The sequence below is a fragment of the Crotalus tigris genome, unplaced genomic scaffold (genome assembly GCF_016545835.1).
Source record: "Crotalus tigris isolate CLP2741 ecotype Arizona unplaced genomic scaffold, ASM1654583v1 scf7180000023637.1517150, whole genome shotgun sequence".
In the NCBI taxonomy this organism is placed as follows: Eukaryota; Metazoa; Chordata; class Lepidosauria; order Squamata; family Viperidae; genus Crotalus; species Crotalus tigris.
In genome coordinates, this window is record NW_024100094.1 from 291,007 (window position 1) to 308,324 (window position 17,318).

General features: G+C 41.5%; 1 protein-coding gene across 3 annotated transcripts in view; it reads right to left on the reverse strand.

Annotated features, from left to right (window-relative positions):
- The window catches only part of CXXC1 (CXXC finger protein 1), a 35,759-nt gene extending 24,729 nt beyond the window's left edge, over positions 1–11,030 (reverse strand). For 2 of the 3 annotated variants that reach the window (XM_039320374.1, XM_039320376.1), the window contains exons 1-6: positions 10,879–11,030; positions 10,196–10,311; positions 8,723–8,823; positions 7,009–7,151; positions 865–1,023; positions 677–703 (exon numbers count right to left, since the gene is read on the reverse strand). In XM_039320374.1, coding sequence (XP_039176308.1) covers positions 677–703; positions 865–1,023; positions 7,009–7,151; positions 8,723–8,823; positions 10,196–10,311; positions 10,879–10,881 — 549 coding nt within the window. In that variant the 5' untranslated portion in view covers positions 10,882–11,030. The remainder of the gene's footprint in view (positions 1–676; positions 704–864; positions 1,024–7,008; positions 7,152–8,722; positions 8,824–10,195; positions 10,312–10,878) is intronic. The other variant, XM_039320375.1, reaches the window with a different exon arrangement.
- Between the last annotated feature and the right edge of the window lie 6,288 nt (positions 11,031–17,318).

Genomic DNA, 17,318 nt, shown 5'->3' on the forward strand with positions numbered 1-17,318 from the left:
TGCACGTGCCATGGACAGGTAGTCCTCGATTTATGACCACAATTGAGCCCCCAACTCTCTGTGGTAAACGAGGCGGTTGTTAAATGAGTTTTGCCCCATTTTACGACCTTTCTTGCCACAGCTGTTGAGTGAACCACTGCAGTTGTTATATTAGTAACACAGTTACTAAGTGAATCTGGCTTCTCCATTGGCTTTGCTTGTCAGAAGGTCACAAAAGGGGATCGCATGAACCCCCCCCCAGGGATACTGCAACCGTCATAAACATGAGTCAGTTGCCAAGCGTCCGAATTTTGATCACGTGATCATGGAGATGCTGCAATGGTCGTTAAGTGTGAACAATGGTCATAAATCACTTTTTTTCAGCACTGTTTGTAACGTCAAACCGTCACTAAACGAACAGTTGTAAACCGAGGACTACCTATATGTAAAAGAGATTAGTTTCCACCCACAATCTGAAGTAGTTCAGTCCACCACTTCTAGACTATCACCACCTCATTATACTGGATGTACAGGCCAAGCTTCAGTCTGCTTCCCTATCTAGGGAAAAAAAAAAAATCCCAGGAGTCCCAACTTAGCACTCACCTATTATCTTAATCCTGATTATTAAGATTTTTTTTTTAAAAAAGGAAAAAAAAAGAAAAAAAAGAAAAAAACTGGAGGGAAAAAGGAAACTTACCGAAGCTGGAAAATATTTATAGGACTCCTAGGAAGAAAAGAACGGGAAAAAAAAAATCACGTGTGAGCTACACACAACCAACAGCTTCAATTTGAGGTGGCTGCCTCTTGGGAGTGAGCAGCCAAGGAAGTGCCCCTCTAGAGAAAACATGCAATGATCTCAGGGCAGGGAATGCCCACGACACTCACCCGAGCCCGAACCTGGCACTGCCTCAGGCGGCATTTCTGACGGATTTTGTTAGGCCCGCCAAACTTCTTCATGTCCCGGCAGAAATCACACTGCCCGCAGTCCTCCGTGCGCCGGCAGGCCTCACATTCTCCACACATGCGGGCTGAGCGCTTGATCTGCTGCAAATAGGACAACGGACAGATGTGAGAAGGACTAGGCTGCATTAACAGAGGGATAGAATCAAGATCACACGAAGTGTTACTACTACTTTACAAGGCCTTGGTAAGGCCACACTTGGAATACTGCATCCAGTTTTGGTCACCACAGTGTAAAAAAAGATGTTGAAACTCTAGAAAGAGTGCAGAGAAGAACAATAAAGATGATCAGAGGACTGGAGCATAAAATATATAAAGAATGGTTGCTGGAATTTGGTATGTCTAGTTTACTAGGGGTGACATGATTCTCAGGGGTTGCCACAATAAGAGGGTGTTGATCTATTCTCCAAAGCACCTGAAAGCAGGATAAGAAGCAACAGATGGAAACTAATCAAGGAAAGAAGCAACCTACAACTAAGAAGAAATTTTCTGACAGAACAATTAACCAGTGGAACAATTTGCTTCCCGAAGTTGTGAATGCTCCAACACTAGAGGTTTTAAGAAGAGATTGGACAACCATTTGTCTGAAATGTTATAGGGTTTTCTACCTAAGCCGGGGGTTGGACTAGAAGACCTCCAAGGTCCCTTCCAACTTCTATTCTATTCTATTCTATTCTATTCTATTCTATTCTATTCTATTCTATTCTATTCTATTCTATTCTGATTCTGATTCTAATTCTAATTCTAATTCCATCCCTTAGGTTTGGTATGTAAATATAAGGGGAATAGGCAACCTTCTCATGACTGAGGGCTACACCTAATATTTTTGGGTTGTCTTGGGCTAATAATGGTAATAATGAGTTGGTGAGGCAATAATGCAAAAGGGGAAGGTGAACAGGACTGGGAGAAAGAGTAAAATTAATTGGCAAATCAAGAAGTCTGTTTTTGCAAGGTATGCTAACCCCCATATAAAGTGATTTGTTAACTGTATTCCAACTCATAGTGATGGGGAAATGTGCTACCAGTTTTCAACCCCCATCATCACAGGTGCCTCCAGAGTCATAAGAATGGTGCCTGGGCATCTCAAGTTGCTCGCCTCCCCAGAATAGAGGGGAAAAAGAGATTCTTCTGGCAGTTTTCAGTTACATCTGTTCCTCCTGCTGTTTTATTATGGTCAGTGCAGCAAGTGAGAAATCACAATTTTTTGGAGTCAATTTCCCAGCAAACACGTCCCTGCTCCATCTGCTAATCATGCCTATGTGTTAGCAGTAGACACTTTTCTTTGTGCCTGCTGGCTTCTAAGACTTTTCTTTTTCATAAAAACTATTATATAGAAACTAGCATGTTGCAATGCAAAGCCCTCAATTCCGGCTCCATCTTTATTCTGAGCATAACTTAAGATCCAACACTGACATTCCTAAAATATTAAAGAAGCTGATTTTGTCTTGAAGTTTACCTACTTTCCAGAACAAAAGACAAAAGTAAATTGGAGATGGCAGGGTAAATCCTAAGAGACCACAACAGATGGAAGCAATCTCATCAATTTATTTTCCGCTATATGTATGGCTGGCCATATCCACATGGTGGACACTTTGTGAAAACATAAATATCTAACCCAAGGCAAAATGGGATTGGCCACAACATGCTCACAGAACTCCAAAAGTTGCTTTCAGTCTCTTCGAATGTTAGGTGGAAGGATGAAGATTTAGCCAATGTCCAGATATCCTCCCATGGATTTCATAACCGTGAAGGCTTAGATGACTGCAGAAGTTAATATATGCATGAATCAATATTCTTTTAGATAAAAGTGAGGGCATGCTCCGACTACAGCTATGAATGCCAGGAAGTTCAGTTCAGCAGCTTCCAGAAGAACTCCCAAAATCTGTTCTAAAACTAAAATTGAGAGCAAAAGGCAGGCTTCAACTACAACATACCATTTGCAAAATTCAGGGAAAACTAGGGCTACTTGCACTTCTTCAGGAGATAAAATATCCTGCCAAGCAAACTCTAATTAAAAGTAACAATGGCTTTGTTCAGTTGGAGAACTCGGCTTTCCCCAATACACAGCTAGTACTTTTAAATTTTAATAAAACCTTCCTAGATTTAGATCAAAAGTGACAGGGTTAGAAAATAGGGAGAAACAAATATGATGGTATCAATCTTTTCAAAGCAGCTTTTAAACTTTCCCATTATGCTCTTGCTAACCTATCATTTCTATGTTTTGCATTTTATAAAACAATTGCTACTACATAATTCCATATAGGCCAGTGCTTCCCAAACCTGGTAAATTATCCAGAATTGGGTAGAAGTGGTTTTTCTTTAAATAACGACACATGAACGCATGACCCAAACACAACAAGGGCATTTAAATCGACTTAAAGTATTTGGGCAAAAGGACTTTCTGATCAGTGGTTTTAGCTAAAGAACGGGAAAAAAATGGAAAACCCTAATATAGGCAATACAAAGGGAATTCTAAAATTGCACAAGTCAAAATCTCATGAATCCTGTTCCACTGTGCATTATTCAAAATGGCCTTATGATTAACCTCAGATTTGTAGAAAGAATACAGGAGGAAAATGCAAAATCGAAGATGCTTAAAAATTAAACATTAACAAAGGCAACTAATTATCCCAGCTGATATTTATTCAATTTATATCCCAACTAAAGGCAGCATACAAAATACTTCCTTCTCCTCCTCCTAACAGGAATTCTGTGAGGTGGGTTGTGTTTATTTATTTATTTATTAATAAAATTTATATGCCGCCCAATCCTTAGGGACTCAGGGCGGCGTACAAAATTAAAACAATAAATATAACAATAAAAATAAATGCATTCATACAGCATGTCCCAATTGTATCCCGGCTCCCCCGGGGACATCAACCCCAGGCCTGCCGGAACAGGAGAGTTTTAATGGCTTTCTTAAAGGCCGGCAAGGTGGGAGTAGTTCGAATCTCAGGGGGAAGTTGATTCCACGTCGGAGCCACCACAGAAAAGGCCCTTCCCCGAGGGCCCGCCAGCCGACATTGTCTGGCCGACGGGACCTGAAGGAGGCCCAATCTGTGGGACCTCACCAGTCTCTGGGAACTATGGGGCAGTATGCGGTCCTGTAAGTAACCTGGTCCTAAGCCATGAAGGGCTTTAAAGGTGATAACCAACACCTTGAATTGCGTCTGGAGACCCACAGGAAGCCAGTGCAGCTCGCGGAGGATAGTTGACACGTGGGTGTACCTTGGTGCACCACAATCGCTCTCGCGGCTGCATTCTGAACCAACTGCAGCCTCCGAATGCTCTTCAAGGGTAGCCCCATGTAGAGTGCATTACAGTAATCCAGTCTTGAGGTGACAAGGGCATGAGTAAACGTGAGTAGAGCCTCCCGGTCCAAATAAGGCCGCAACTGGTGCACCAGGCGAACCTGGGCAAAGGTCCCCGTGGCCACAGCTGATAGATGTTGTTCCAAATTTAGCTGTGAGTCCAGGAGGACACCCAAGTTGCGTGCCTGCACTGAGGGAGGTAAATTTACCCCCTCCCCAGGACTAATGATGGACCATCAGGATGACCCTTGGGGGGCAAGACCCAGAGCCACTCAGTCTTGTCAGGGTTGAGTCTAAGCCTGTTCACCCCCATCCAGACCCTCACATCTTCCAGGCACCGGTACATCACGTCAACTGCTTCACTGAAAGGACATGGAATGGAGATATACAATTGGGTATCATCCGCATACTGATGATACCTCACCCCGTGTCGCCGAATGATCTCACCCAGCGGTTTCATGTAGATGTTAAAAAGGAGGGGGGACAGGACCGAGCCCTGAGGCACCCCATAATCGAGGCGCCTAGGGGTCGATCTCTGTCCGCCCAACACCGACTGCGACCTGTCAGAGAGGTAGGAGAACCACCACAATACGGTGCCACCCACCCCCACCTCTCCGAGACGATGCAGAAGGATACCATGGTCGATGGTATCGAAAGCCGCTGAGAGGTCAAGAAGCACCAAGATAGAGGAATGACCCCTATCCCGGGCTCGCCAGAGGTCATCAGTCAGTGCGACCAAAGCAGTCTCAGTGCTGTAGCCGGGCCTGAAACCAGATTGAAAAGGGTCCAGATAATTCATTTCATCCAAGGATCGCAAGAGCTGGGACGCCACCACCTTCTCTACAACCTTCCCCACAAAGGGGAGGTTGGAGACAGGACGAAAGTTCTTCAAAACAGCTGGGTCCAGGGAAGGCTTCTTGAGGAGGGGCCTCACCACCGCTTCCTTCAAAGGTTGCGGGAAAGACCCCTCCATCAAGGAGCCATTGATTATCGCCTTGAGCCAGCCTCGTGTCACCTCCCTACTGGCAGAAACCAATAAACAGGTGGCGGCATTCATCGCCCTCACGGCCTTGTCCATTTCATCAGGGGTCACAGGCTCAAACTCGCTCCAGATAACATGACTAAGACCAGCCCCCGGCATCTCGGCTGGCACTGCCCAGTCGGAGTCCAGGTCTCTTTGAATCTGAGCGATTTTGTCCGAAAGAAACTGAACAAACTCCTCAGCTCTCCCCTGGAAGGGTTCCTCCGCCTCCTCCACTTTAAGAAGGGAGCGGGTCACCCTAAACAAGGCGGCCGGGCGAGATTCTGTGGACGCAATAAGTGCGGAAAAGTGAACACGCTTTGCCGCCCTTATCGCCACTAAATAAGTCCTAAGATAGGCTCTTAATAGTGATCGGTCAGATTCAGAGTTACTGGCCCTCCAACGTCGCTCTAGACGTCTCTTGTGGCGCTTCATCTCCCGGAGCTCCTCAGTAAACCAAGGCGCCCTCCGGGGACCACTACCACAGAGAGATCGCAAAGGCGCAATTCGATCCAGGGCCCCGGATGCCGCCTCATTCCAGGCCGCAACCAGGGACCCGGACGAGTTGTGGACAAAGGAGTCAGGTATTTCCCCAAGCTCCTCCTGGAACCAGTCTGGGTCCATTAGGCGCCTGGGGGGGAACCACCTAATCGGCTCCCCCTCCCTGCGGTGGGGGAGTGATGCTCTGAAGTCCAGCCTCAATAGGAAATGATCTGTCCATGACAAGGGAGAGATCTCTATTCCCCTTAATTCCAGATCATGTCTCCATTGCCCCGAGAGAAACACAAGGTCGAGCGTGTGACCACCCCTATGAGTCAGATCCTGGATTACCTGGGTCAGGTCCATGGTTGCCATGGAAGCCATGAACTCTTGCGCCGCCTCTGAGTGTTCACCAAGTGATGGCAGGTTAAAGTCCCCCAGTACCATAAGTCTGGGGAACTCCACCGCCAACCCGGCTACTGACTCCAGCAGCACAGGCAGGGCTGTTGCAACACAGCAGTGTTGAGAGGGAATGACCCTCTATGCCAAGGGTGTCAAACTGCCGGCCCCCAGGCTGGTTGCATCATATGGAGGCTGCGCCCACCCCAGCTCTGGCAAATGCAAAAAAAGTTGCGATATGTCACGACACATCATGTGACGCGGCGAGTTTGTTACCTGTGCTCTATGCCAAAGGGAGAACTAGAACTTATCATCTCCTGGTTTCTAGTGCAGACCTTAACCACTACCCTAAACTAGCTCTCTAAATATACCCCAAAAAAGCACATCTGATTTAAAAGTTTGTCACGGCAATAAATAATTTGTTTAAGCATTAATATGCGTAACAATAAGGAAAGGGTAGGAAAATCTCAGAAGCTGATTTAGCAATTAACTAAACTAAACGTACTGAAAGGAATGCCTTGAATTACCAATGCAATCTGGCTTCAGGAATCTGTTACTGTCCCATCATCTTCTAAAAGTGACTTCATCTTCCTGTTGTTCCATCAAAGGGAAGAACCACTGGGTCACAGAGGAGCTAGAAACTAAGTATAGTATTTACCTATTTGACTACATCTTGATCCTGTAGCTATGTAAATCTAATAAATGACAACAAAGAGCCTGAGCACGACTGTTAGGGAAAGGCAGTTGCTTCAATGTACGAGTTCAGAGCCCAACAGTTTAAATCACATCAACATTCTGGAGTTGGAATGCCAGGCCCTGTAAGATGGGGTAATCTCCATTGCACCCCCAACCCCTTACTTTGGAATTGCGGCTCTGCTCCAGTGCCAGTTCTTGGGCTTTCACACGCATCTCATCTTTTTCAGCACGTTCCCGCTCACCTTCACGGTCCTTCTCCTTGGACTTTTTGTGCCTATATCGGATTTCAAGGGTGGGATCTCTCTCTGCAAAAGAGAAAGAGATCTAAATTTTGAGAACCCGTATCCACTTTCAAAACATCTGAATGTTAATTTATTTTTTATATTAATACTATACATGTTTTTCTGTGCTACTAGGAAAAAAATAGAATATAACTTTAGGAAAAGCTATTTTACCCAAAGTAAAGCAAAAAGGAATTATGGTCAGAACAGACCTCCTCCTTTAGAAATAAAATAGCAGGAAGCTAAAATCATTTTCATTTGTAACCTGGAATTTTAGGCTTCCCTATTGGCATTTTAAACGTTTACATTAGTATTTTAGCATGGCAATCTTTCTTCTAACTTTAGGGCTCTGATCCAAGGCCATTTCTTTTGATAAGTGAGAACTAGCTTTCTCAGCAACTAAACAATAGGGAGCATTAAATATACTTGCAAGTATTAAGAAACAACAAAGCATCTGGGAAACTGAATGTTATAACCCATAAATTTACCACTTGTAAAATATTATCTAAAATCAATTGTTTATTTAATTGTTTAATTCCCATATCTTATTCAATACCTTTTTGTTGATTAGTTGCTTTTTCATGCTTCACATATACTAAATGAATAGTTTGGTTCTGTACTCTACAAAAAACTTGACCCTCCATAGTAAATGCTTTACACTTTACCTGATGTATTTGTGATTCATATATTGGGTTGGGGATGGTGGTGGTAAAAAAGCCACGTTGCAAAAGTGTACAGGTAGTCCTTGACTTACAACAGTTGGTTTATGACCATTCGAAGTTACAATGGCACTAAAAAAGTGACATGACCTTTTTTTCATACTTCCCCATGGTCCCTATTGCAGCATCCCCATGGTCACATGATCAAAATTCAGATGCTTGGCAACTGACTCATATTTATGATGGTTGCAGTGTCCCTGGATCATGTCATCACCTTTTGTGACCTTCTGACAAGAAAAGTCAATGGGGAAGCCAGAAGGTTACCTATACTGTTTTCTCTCCCAAATTCCTCCAGCTCCATGCTACTCTACTCATCTGCCTGAATTTCAAGGCAATGCATAAACAATGTCTTACTTATATTTTTTATCCTTCCTTTTTATATATAAAGCAGTGAACATACATTATATTCCTTCCTTCCTCCTATTTTCCCCACAACAACCTTGTGTAGAGAGCTGGACTGAGAGAGAGTGACTGGCCCGAAGTCACCCAACCGGCTTTTCATGCCTAAACCACTGTCTCCTGGTTTCTGGGTCAGAACCATTGCACCAAACTGGGTCTCTGTTGTCCCTGGAAACTGGGTTTTTAACCAGTTCATGCTATGCTGCACTTAGCCAATCCTAGTTATTATATAGAACAATTATTCTTAAAAAGTATTTTTATATTCTACAAAAAGCTCTGCTATATAGATTCAAAAATCAGGGGGTGTTGTTTAAAAATTTATTATTGAGCATGTTTTGCCATTTTTAAATATTATTAAATTTGAGGGGGGTGGAAATCTCTATAAATTCTAAGTTTCCACTTAAGGACATGTCCGTATATGCTTCACGAGACACAGATTTATCACACACACACACACACACACGATTTTAAACGTACCTCGGCACTGCATGCAGTACCATTCCCGAATTGCTTTTGCCATCTTCTCAGTAATGTTAATGCAATGGCCATGGAACCATTCATTGCAATGATCACAGCCTCTGGAGAGAGAAAAAGAGGAAGTAAGGATTCATTAACCAAGTTTCTTCTGCATTTGAGAATCTGTACAAGAGGGCTCACCATCTACTTAACCATAGCTGGATGTGTGCCTTCAAGTCAATGCTGACTCCTGGTGACTGCCTGGACAAGTGCCTGCAGTTCTCCTGACAAGATTTCAGAAGTGCTACTGCCTCCTTCCTAGGGCTGACAAAGTGATTGGCCAATGGTCACCCAGCTGACTTTGTGATTAAAGCAAGACTAGAACTCAAAGTCTCCCAGTTTCCAGCCTGATATCTTAGCCAAACTGGCTCTAACTAACTAAGCATAACAGGGAACTCTTAAAAAGCATAACATCTTCTATTGGGAAGGGGTGGATAAAAGAGAGAGAAGGTTGAATAATAAATATCTAGATGAACTTCAGAAGATCAAGAGTTTCTTGTACTTCTCAAATATCTAATAGTGGCAACAAAGATACTTTTTTCGTGATTTAAGGTCCTCATATAAAAGCGCAATTAGGGGAAAAAGTTAAAGTTGTGGTCCTGAAAATAAATTCCCAGGTTGAGCAAAGGATCCAAAGCACTCCGTTCATTAATTCTAGGTGAGCCACAACCACAATTTTGCAACTTACAGAACTTGTCAATTTAATAAAGGAAAAAGTAAAAGTAAACCTTGTCATGTTAAAGTTTGGCCATCTCTGCGCTATCACATATAGTGGCCTTTTCCTGATAGATGAGTCCTATCCTGAATCCATAATAACTTCACAAGATATTCAACATTTGTCGTAGTGCTTTTTTGTGCATTCACCTTAATCTCTAGAAACACTGTTTGGATTTAATGATGTTCACTTGCTATTGAATAATATTCCTTCAAGTTGTCAGACAGAAATAGCTTCTTCAATATAAATGCTCTGTATGCCTCAAGCATAGGGTTCTTAAAGGCTTTAACCTCTGGATATATGTTTAGAATTGACTTAATCTACTGTAATTGGTATTTTTTTTAATTATTTTCTATTTTTTCCAAAATTTGGGAAATATTGGGTAATTTGCCCTCACAATTACTTCATTCAAAAGAGTACTGTCTTTCTTTTTATTGTGCCCTTTGCCTTTCTCTTGCCCTTTTCATCTCCCCCTTTTAATGTGCCATTAGTATCTTTATGTTGCAAAGTATTCTTCAGAATGAACAAAGTTTTTAAATTTTATAATTAAAAATATTCCTTTTTAGAAAGAACATGTTCCAGAAGACCTTGCATAGATAAACCAGCATATATTATACTGGCAAAAGGGTTTTGCACTAGATGCCATCCCCAAGGCAACCTCATAACATGTGAAAGAGCTGTCATGATCAAGTTCCTTTATTCCTTCCAACAATACTCACATCATGAAACAATTGATATCAGGTTTGCGACAGATGCAATAGACAGGAGCATTCTCTCCATTCTCAGATTTTGATTCCTCACCCATAACTGCCAAATCAGGATCAGAAAATTCGTCCTGAATTCCAAGAAAAATAGAAAGAATTAACAATGACATGGACATTAAAAGTAGGAAATTTTGATCTTTAAATTGCATTATTTCAAGTATTTGAATGAAGCAATGGAAAATCTTAACTACATTTTCTAGGGAGATCATGAGATCTTATCCCTGAATGTGATAAAATGGGTGAAATTGCAAGGAAGCCCAATTGTGTTGAGCCCCTGTCCGGGACAAAAGAGGCTGGGGAAAAAAAGGTTTGGAAAATCCTCTTTAAAAATTAGCTGATAACGAAAGAAGCAAGCCTGGCTCAACAGACAAATTGTCTCATCCCATAGATCCCATAAGCCCCATTTTCTTTGCAAAGCTTAAAGTCCAATTTTCACCGTTGGTCAACCCACTGAGCGGTCCCACTAATGGAAAAACTCGGAAAAGACTCCGGAAGACTCTTCCCTCCCCAAGCTGTAACCTTCCTCTTCCACTGCCTGGATCCCGCTGCCCTTCGATCAAACATCCTTGCCGTAAATTGGCTCTGCTCGGATAGGATCAGAGGCGATCGAAATGCAGCCGTAGTGACTATCCGCTCACCATGATCTCTCCAGTCGGCCAGTTCCCTTCTTCCGAATCAAGACAAGGGGCCAGACAGCAGAAAGGCAGATGGCCTGCTCGTATCCGTTTCCGCTACTATTCGCTCAAAGAGAAAAATAACATCCGTGTCACTGAGTCTTTTCTGCCCTTTACAAAGATGGCCGATTCTCGCAGCCATTTCCCGGCGGGCCTGGACGGGTTCTGGAATTATTTCCAACAGAATAGTTAGCGCCCTCTATAGGAGACGAAGGTGAAGTGAGAGTGATAACCTCCTCTCTTGGGTACCGCTTGGAGAGAGGAGCTCAGCTAATCTGTTTCCTCGGATTTTGGGAGAAAAACAAAGCACTCAGACTTTATGGACCAAGCGTAGCCTTACCCACCTTGGGACTGTCTAAGAGGGGTAAGAGCTACATTCTCCGTTGTCCACAACCATTATTGTTACGCTGTGCTACGATTCTCAACGTTCATAATGGTCGAGGCAATCCCATGCTAGCTCAGGATGGGGAGGATTTTACATCCGGAGAACCAAGGTTAGGAGTCTCGCTAAAGTGGAAAGAAATAGAATAACATAGAATAAAAATGAATAAAGTATAATAATAATAATAATAATGATGATGATGATGATGATGATGATGATGATAATGAAAAAAAATCACTAAAAGCAAAATGATGTGTCTGCACAATTTCTGGAAGAAAGCTGTTAGCAAAGCTGTGTTAACTGACCTAATGCATGTTTAGAAACATTGTATAAAGTGAAACTCTCTATTCATTGTATGCCTGTGAGAAACTAACTGAATGTTATACAATGTAGGTTCCATCTTTGCTCCTTTGTTCCTGAAAAAAGGAAACCTATAAAGCTGTAGTTTGGACCCTCCCCCTTGTTTAGAAATTTGCTGTTAATCACTTCTGAACCTTGCGCAAAAAATAAACCTCTCTGTTTCACCCTTTGGAATTCGTAAAAGTCCTTTTTCGTTTTCCAAAAGATTGCTATGCGATTGTTGATCCAGGCTCCACTACATAAGTTTTTAGTTTTAAGAAACACGTGATAGTTTTCTTATTATACAAGAAAAGTGACTAACAAAATCGAGATACTGTTTAATATGACATTCACCGTAATATATTTTAACCTTTGGAAAGCACACACCTTTTCATTTGTTGCGAATAGAATAGAATAGAATAGAATAGAATAGAATAGAATAGAATAGAATAGAATAGAATAGAAGCTGGAAGGGACCTTGGAGGTCTTCTAGTCCAGCCTCCTGCGCAAGCAGGAGAACCTATATTATCTCAGACAAGCGACTATCTAGCCTCTTCTTAAAAATCTCCAGGGATGGAGCACTCACTTCTGAAGGCAGGCTGTTCCACTGGTTAATTGTCCTCACTGTCAGGAAGCTTCTCCTTAATTCCAGATTGCTTCTCGATTTGATCAGTTTCCAACCATTGTTTCTTGTCCTGCCCTCTGGTGCTTTGGTGAATAACGTGCCCCCCCTCTTCTTGGTGGCAGCCCCTCAAACACTGGAATACTGCTATCATGTCTCCCCTATTTCTTCTTTTCTTTAGACTAGCCAAACCCAAGTCCTGCAGCCGTATTTCATGCTGTATGCACAATTAATGAAAATATCAAACAGCGTATCCCATCATATCAAATCTGGGAATAGTGACTACTATGGGAATAAAAATGAGTAGCCTGGGTGAGAAATAATTTTAGCTACAGCAAAACTCTAGTCATGTACATCACAAATATCTTGTATCTTAAATTCTCATTTTACCAATAGAGGAAAATATTTGTAGCTCAGGGTTGAAATGACGGGTTCTGGGGTGCTCTCAGAGCTTGGTTGTTTTCTTGCAGATGTTTCATTACCCAAATTACATCGTCGAGGCTACTAAGGAGTGGGATGCCCTGTCAGGATGCCCTGTCAGTGTTGGTGGGTGTGGTTTTGGTGGTTATTTGGTTGGGCTGTTTACTATTAGCTTGTCCGGCAGTTCCTTGATTGGGATATTTTTTACTTCTTGATTGTTGGTCTGAGGTTAATCTCGGTGTTAATCTATGTTCATCTGGGTGTTGATTGCTGGTAGGGAGGTGTTTTGATTTTTTTTGTTTTCTTTCTGGCTTGTTGATTGTCTCTTTTGTACGGTATGTAGATGTTGTTTATGTCAATGCCTAATGATGGCTGATTTGTCAGAGTGCCAGGCTTCCAGAAATTTTTTAGCATTTTTGGACTTAGCTTGGTAACAGTTTCCCAGATGAAATTACGTCTGTCTGTCCATGTGTTGTAAGATTCATCATGTCTTCTGACTACTAGTTGGTGTTCATGGATATGTTCTGCTAGTCTTCTGTTTGTCCTATGCCAGTGCTTCTCAATTATTTTCTGTCATGCCCCCCTAGGAAGAAGAAAACATTTCGCGCCCCCCGCGCGACTGTAAATAGTATCATTTGTCTATAAAATTGTTATAAATACACCTCTGCATAACACTGTATCCTTATTAACGTATATGAGAATAAAAAAAGAAAGAAATGTGGATCAATTTACAACAAAGAATAGCTTTATTAACTGTAGCAGAAAAGATTTAAAGGAGCACAATATTAAAAAAAAACTTTAACCTGCACAACAAAAATATATAAAATATATTTCCTATTTCCTCGTCTTAACCTTCGGAAGACTTTCTTTTATCTCCTTCTCTCCTTCTCTCTCCGCCTGTCTTCTCATCCCTGTTAAAAAAAAAATTTCTGTACAGAGGACCGATTTCCGGGTTTAAAAGTCACACGGGCGGGTTTGGCCAATCAGGATAGAGCATCATGTCTATCCAATCGGGTCCTTTGCATGTGTCACGTGCGTTGGCGGTCATGTTGTCCTCCGCGTCGGGCTGCTACTGGGGCTGCGCTGGGACAATCTTCAGTGTTCGCGCCCCCCTTTACGGAGCCTCGTGCCCCCCTGGGGGGCGCGCCCCACTATTTGAGAAGCACTGTCCTATGCAGTGGCCGTTGCAGTCTTTACACTGTATATTGTAAATCAGGGGTCCTCAAACTTGGCCCTTTTATGACTTGTGAACTTCAACTCCCAGAATTCCTCAGCCAGACACGCTGGCTGATGAATTCTGGGAGTTGAAGTCCACAAGTCATAAAAGGGCGGTTTGAAGACCCCTGTTGTAAATGATTCATGGGTTTTTTTTCCCCTCCTGGGCCTGCTGGGTCTTTTCGTTTACTTAGGATATTTTGAAGAGCTTTAGTTGGTTTGCGTGCTATGCTGATGCTACATGGTTGTTATAGTCTATTGCTGGTTTCTGAGATGTTTTTGATGTGTGACAGTGTTATCCTTGTAGCTTGTTGTAATGTGTTTGAATATTAGTAGCTCGAGATGGTAGTTGGCCTATTGGTTTGATCTCCAAGCTTGGCGATGTGGCTGCAAATATTTTGTCTCCATTTGGGGGGAGGACACATCTTCAGTGCTGTTTGAATTGAATTCAAAGCACACTGAAGATGTCCCCACAAATGGAGACAAAATGTTTGCAGCCAAATCGCTAAGCTCACAGGTCAAACCAACAGCCCAACATATAGCTTGTGTTGGTTGTGCTATATTGGGTTGAGTGGTCAAGCACTTTTTGATGAAGTTGCATGGATACCCATTTTGTTTCAAGGTGTTATAGCAGTGGTTCTCAACCTTTTTAATGCCGCGATCCCCAACCGGTCGTAAGTCGAGGACTACTCAACCGGTCGTAAGTCAAGGACTACTCAACTGGTGCAGCACCGTTTGCAGAATGGGACTTTTGGCGGGCTCAGCAGGGCAGAGACAGCCTGGACAATTCCTATTGGCTTTTGAAAGCCAATAGAATTAGACTCTATTCAAGAGAGTCTATTCTATTGGCTTTCAAAAGCCAATAGAATAAAAGGGAGTAGCACAGCTAAGGAAAAGGGGGGGGGGAATGGCGGACTGCGTTGTTTGGCGACCCCCGTGAAATGGTCGTTCGACCCCAAATGGGGTCCCGACCCACAGGTTGAGAACCACTGTGTTATAGAGATTATCTGTTTCCTTTTTCTTATGTTCAGGGTTGCTGAGTGTGCTCATCTGAATAGTGTTCTTACACAACTTCTCTTATGAGAGGTTGGGTTATTACTTTGGTAATGAAGTACTTGCTTGGTGTGGGTAGTTTTCTATAGACTTATGTTTCTAGTTTGCAATAGAGGTGTCTGCTGATAAGGATATCCAGGGAAAGTATCATATTGTTGTTTTCTTTTTCCCTTGTGAATTGGATTCTTTTGAAGATGTTGTGGATAGTTTCATATGTGTTCTCTAGTTGGTCCTTTTCTATTATACTAAAGGTATCAACTATGAACCTGATCCATATTTTGGGTTGTATATATGGTGAGTGCTACTGATTCCACTTGAGGCCACTCCTACCAATGCTAACAGGACAAGCCACTAGAATATAAAATGAGACCCAACTCCACTCCATACTATGGTAGTACTAATGATGTTAGTCTGAGTAATGTTTGAGTAATGAAACATCTACAAGAAAACAACCAAGCTGTGAGCACCAAGGACCCCTCATTCTCATTTTAATTTCCTAAACAAGTGATGGATATTCTTTTTTCTAAACTACTTCAGGTTTTTTGTAAGTATTATCTCAAGATATCTGAAATTATAGCAGCTATTTTTGAGGGTTTTTCCATTTTTCCAATGAAATTAAAATATATTTGTTCAGACTGATTTACCTTAGTACCCTTTCATGGTCAGCAAATGTTTTAGTTGGGATGTGACCATGTAGCCAGCATGATACATGATGTGATTAATTTTTCTAATATTTCTCATTAAAATTGGGTGTATGATATTTATCAACAGTCTTGGATTTTGAACTGAATTGTTGACTATTAAATCAGAACAATAACTACATTTTGATATGTTAATCAGGCCTGATAGCCCTAAGTACTTCAGAATAGTTGTGCTAAGATAAAAGGATGTAACATGTTATTTGCAGAATAAGGCTGTAGAGTAATACTTTTTGACTTACTTAGCTCCAGATGAACAGGAAGAAAGAAAAAGCAAAATAATGTCTTCCTGGACCATCAATAAAGACTTTTCTCATACCTCTCCCTTTGCTTCAGTGACTAGAGGTTATTTGTTAACAAATTGGCAACAGAACACTGGGTTGAATTATTTTTCACTGCTGGACTTGACCTTAAGCAATTGAAGTACTGAGTTTCTGATAGGGGCAGTTCACATTTCAAAAAACAACAACAACCCTTACACAAACAAACCAGAATCTCAGATTATGGCAAACCTAATAACTCTGTACAGGTCAACAGGTCGTGCCATGGAAGGATTTCATTCTTCCTGCCTGTTTCGTTTGTGGAATCCATAATGCAAACTACTAAGGATTTGAAACATGGATTCCAATTACAGTATAGTTGTTTTCATGTATTGATTGATTAGGTGCTATCGGGTTGCTTTCGATGCCTAGCAACCATTTAAATTTTCTCCCTGATGCTCCATCCCTAACTTGTTCTTGCAAACCTCCCAAACATTCATTACCACTGTAACTTAGTCCATCCAGCTTATTGCTGTGATTTTACATTTGGAGGTCATTTTTATGTGAATAATTTTTAGTGATAACATATGGGTTTTAAATTAAAAAAAAAATAAGGAAAAAAATACAAGACGTGAAAATTTTGCCCTTGCAGCAATTTAACGCACTTTCAATTTGAATGTACCTTCTAATATTTTTCTTTTCGTTCTTCAAGAGAATTTGATTGTGCTAGCACTTTAAAAAAAAGTTTAAATTGTTTAATTGAAGATAACAGTAATTCAAAAGAGTGCACTATTAATTTTTAAGGAATAGAGTATAATTTTCATAGTTCCTGCCATAATAACCAAATCACATTGCATCAAGAAGATACTTGTTTGGGGAAAGTTTGCTGTATATACAGTACACATAGGCAACATAAATACTAATATAAATTCATATTAATGATTATTTTCTTTGTATGGAAAGGCTATGTAAAGTAATCAAAAGGGCTACTTTGTACTGTAAAGTACATTTGTGCAAATGAAGGATATCTGTTTGGAGCATTAAAGTAGCTGTGTCTTTGCAAATGTGTGGGATGGCTGTATTTTTTTGTTGGGGTCCAACAAGAAATATTGGTGGTATAAACACATGAAATTTGAAACAGGTGTGCAAATCTTGAAAAGAACACTATGCTAATGCTTTGACGACAAATCTTTCATTTATTGTTAATGCACTTTATGCAGCATCTGTTTCAAATGATTTGTAAAGCTCCAATATCTAAATCACTGTTTCTCAACTTTGGCAACGTTAGGATGTGTGATCTTTAACTCCCAGAATTCTCCAGCCAAAATATTAGTCCACACATCTTAACGTTGCTGATCTAGAGGTACTTTGCATCAATAAACGTCAAGAAATAAACAAAAAATCCCATTAAACCA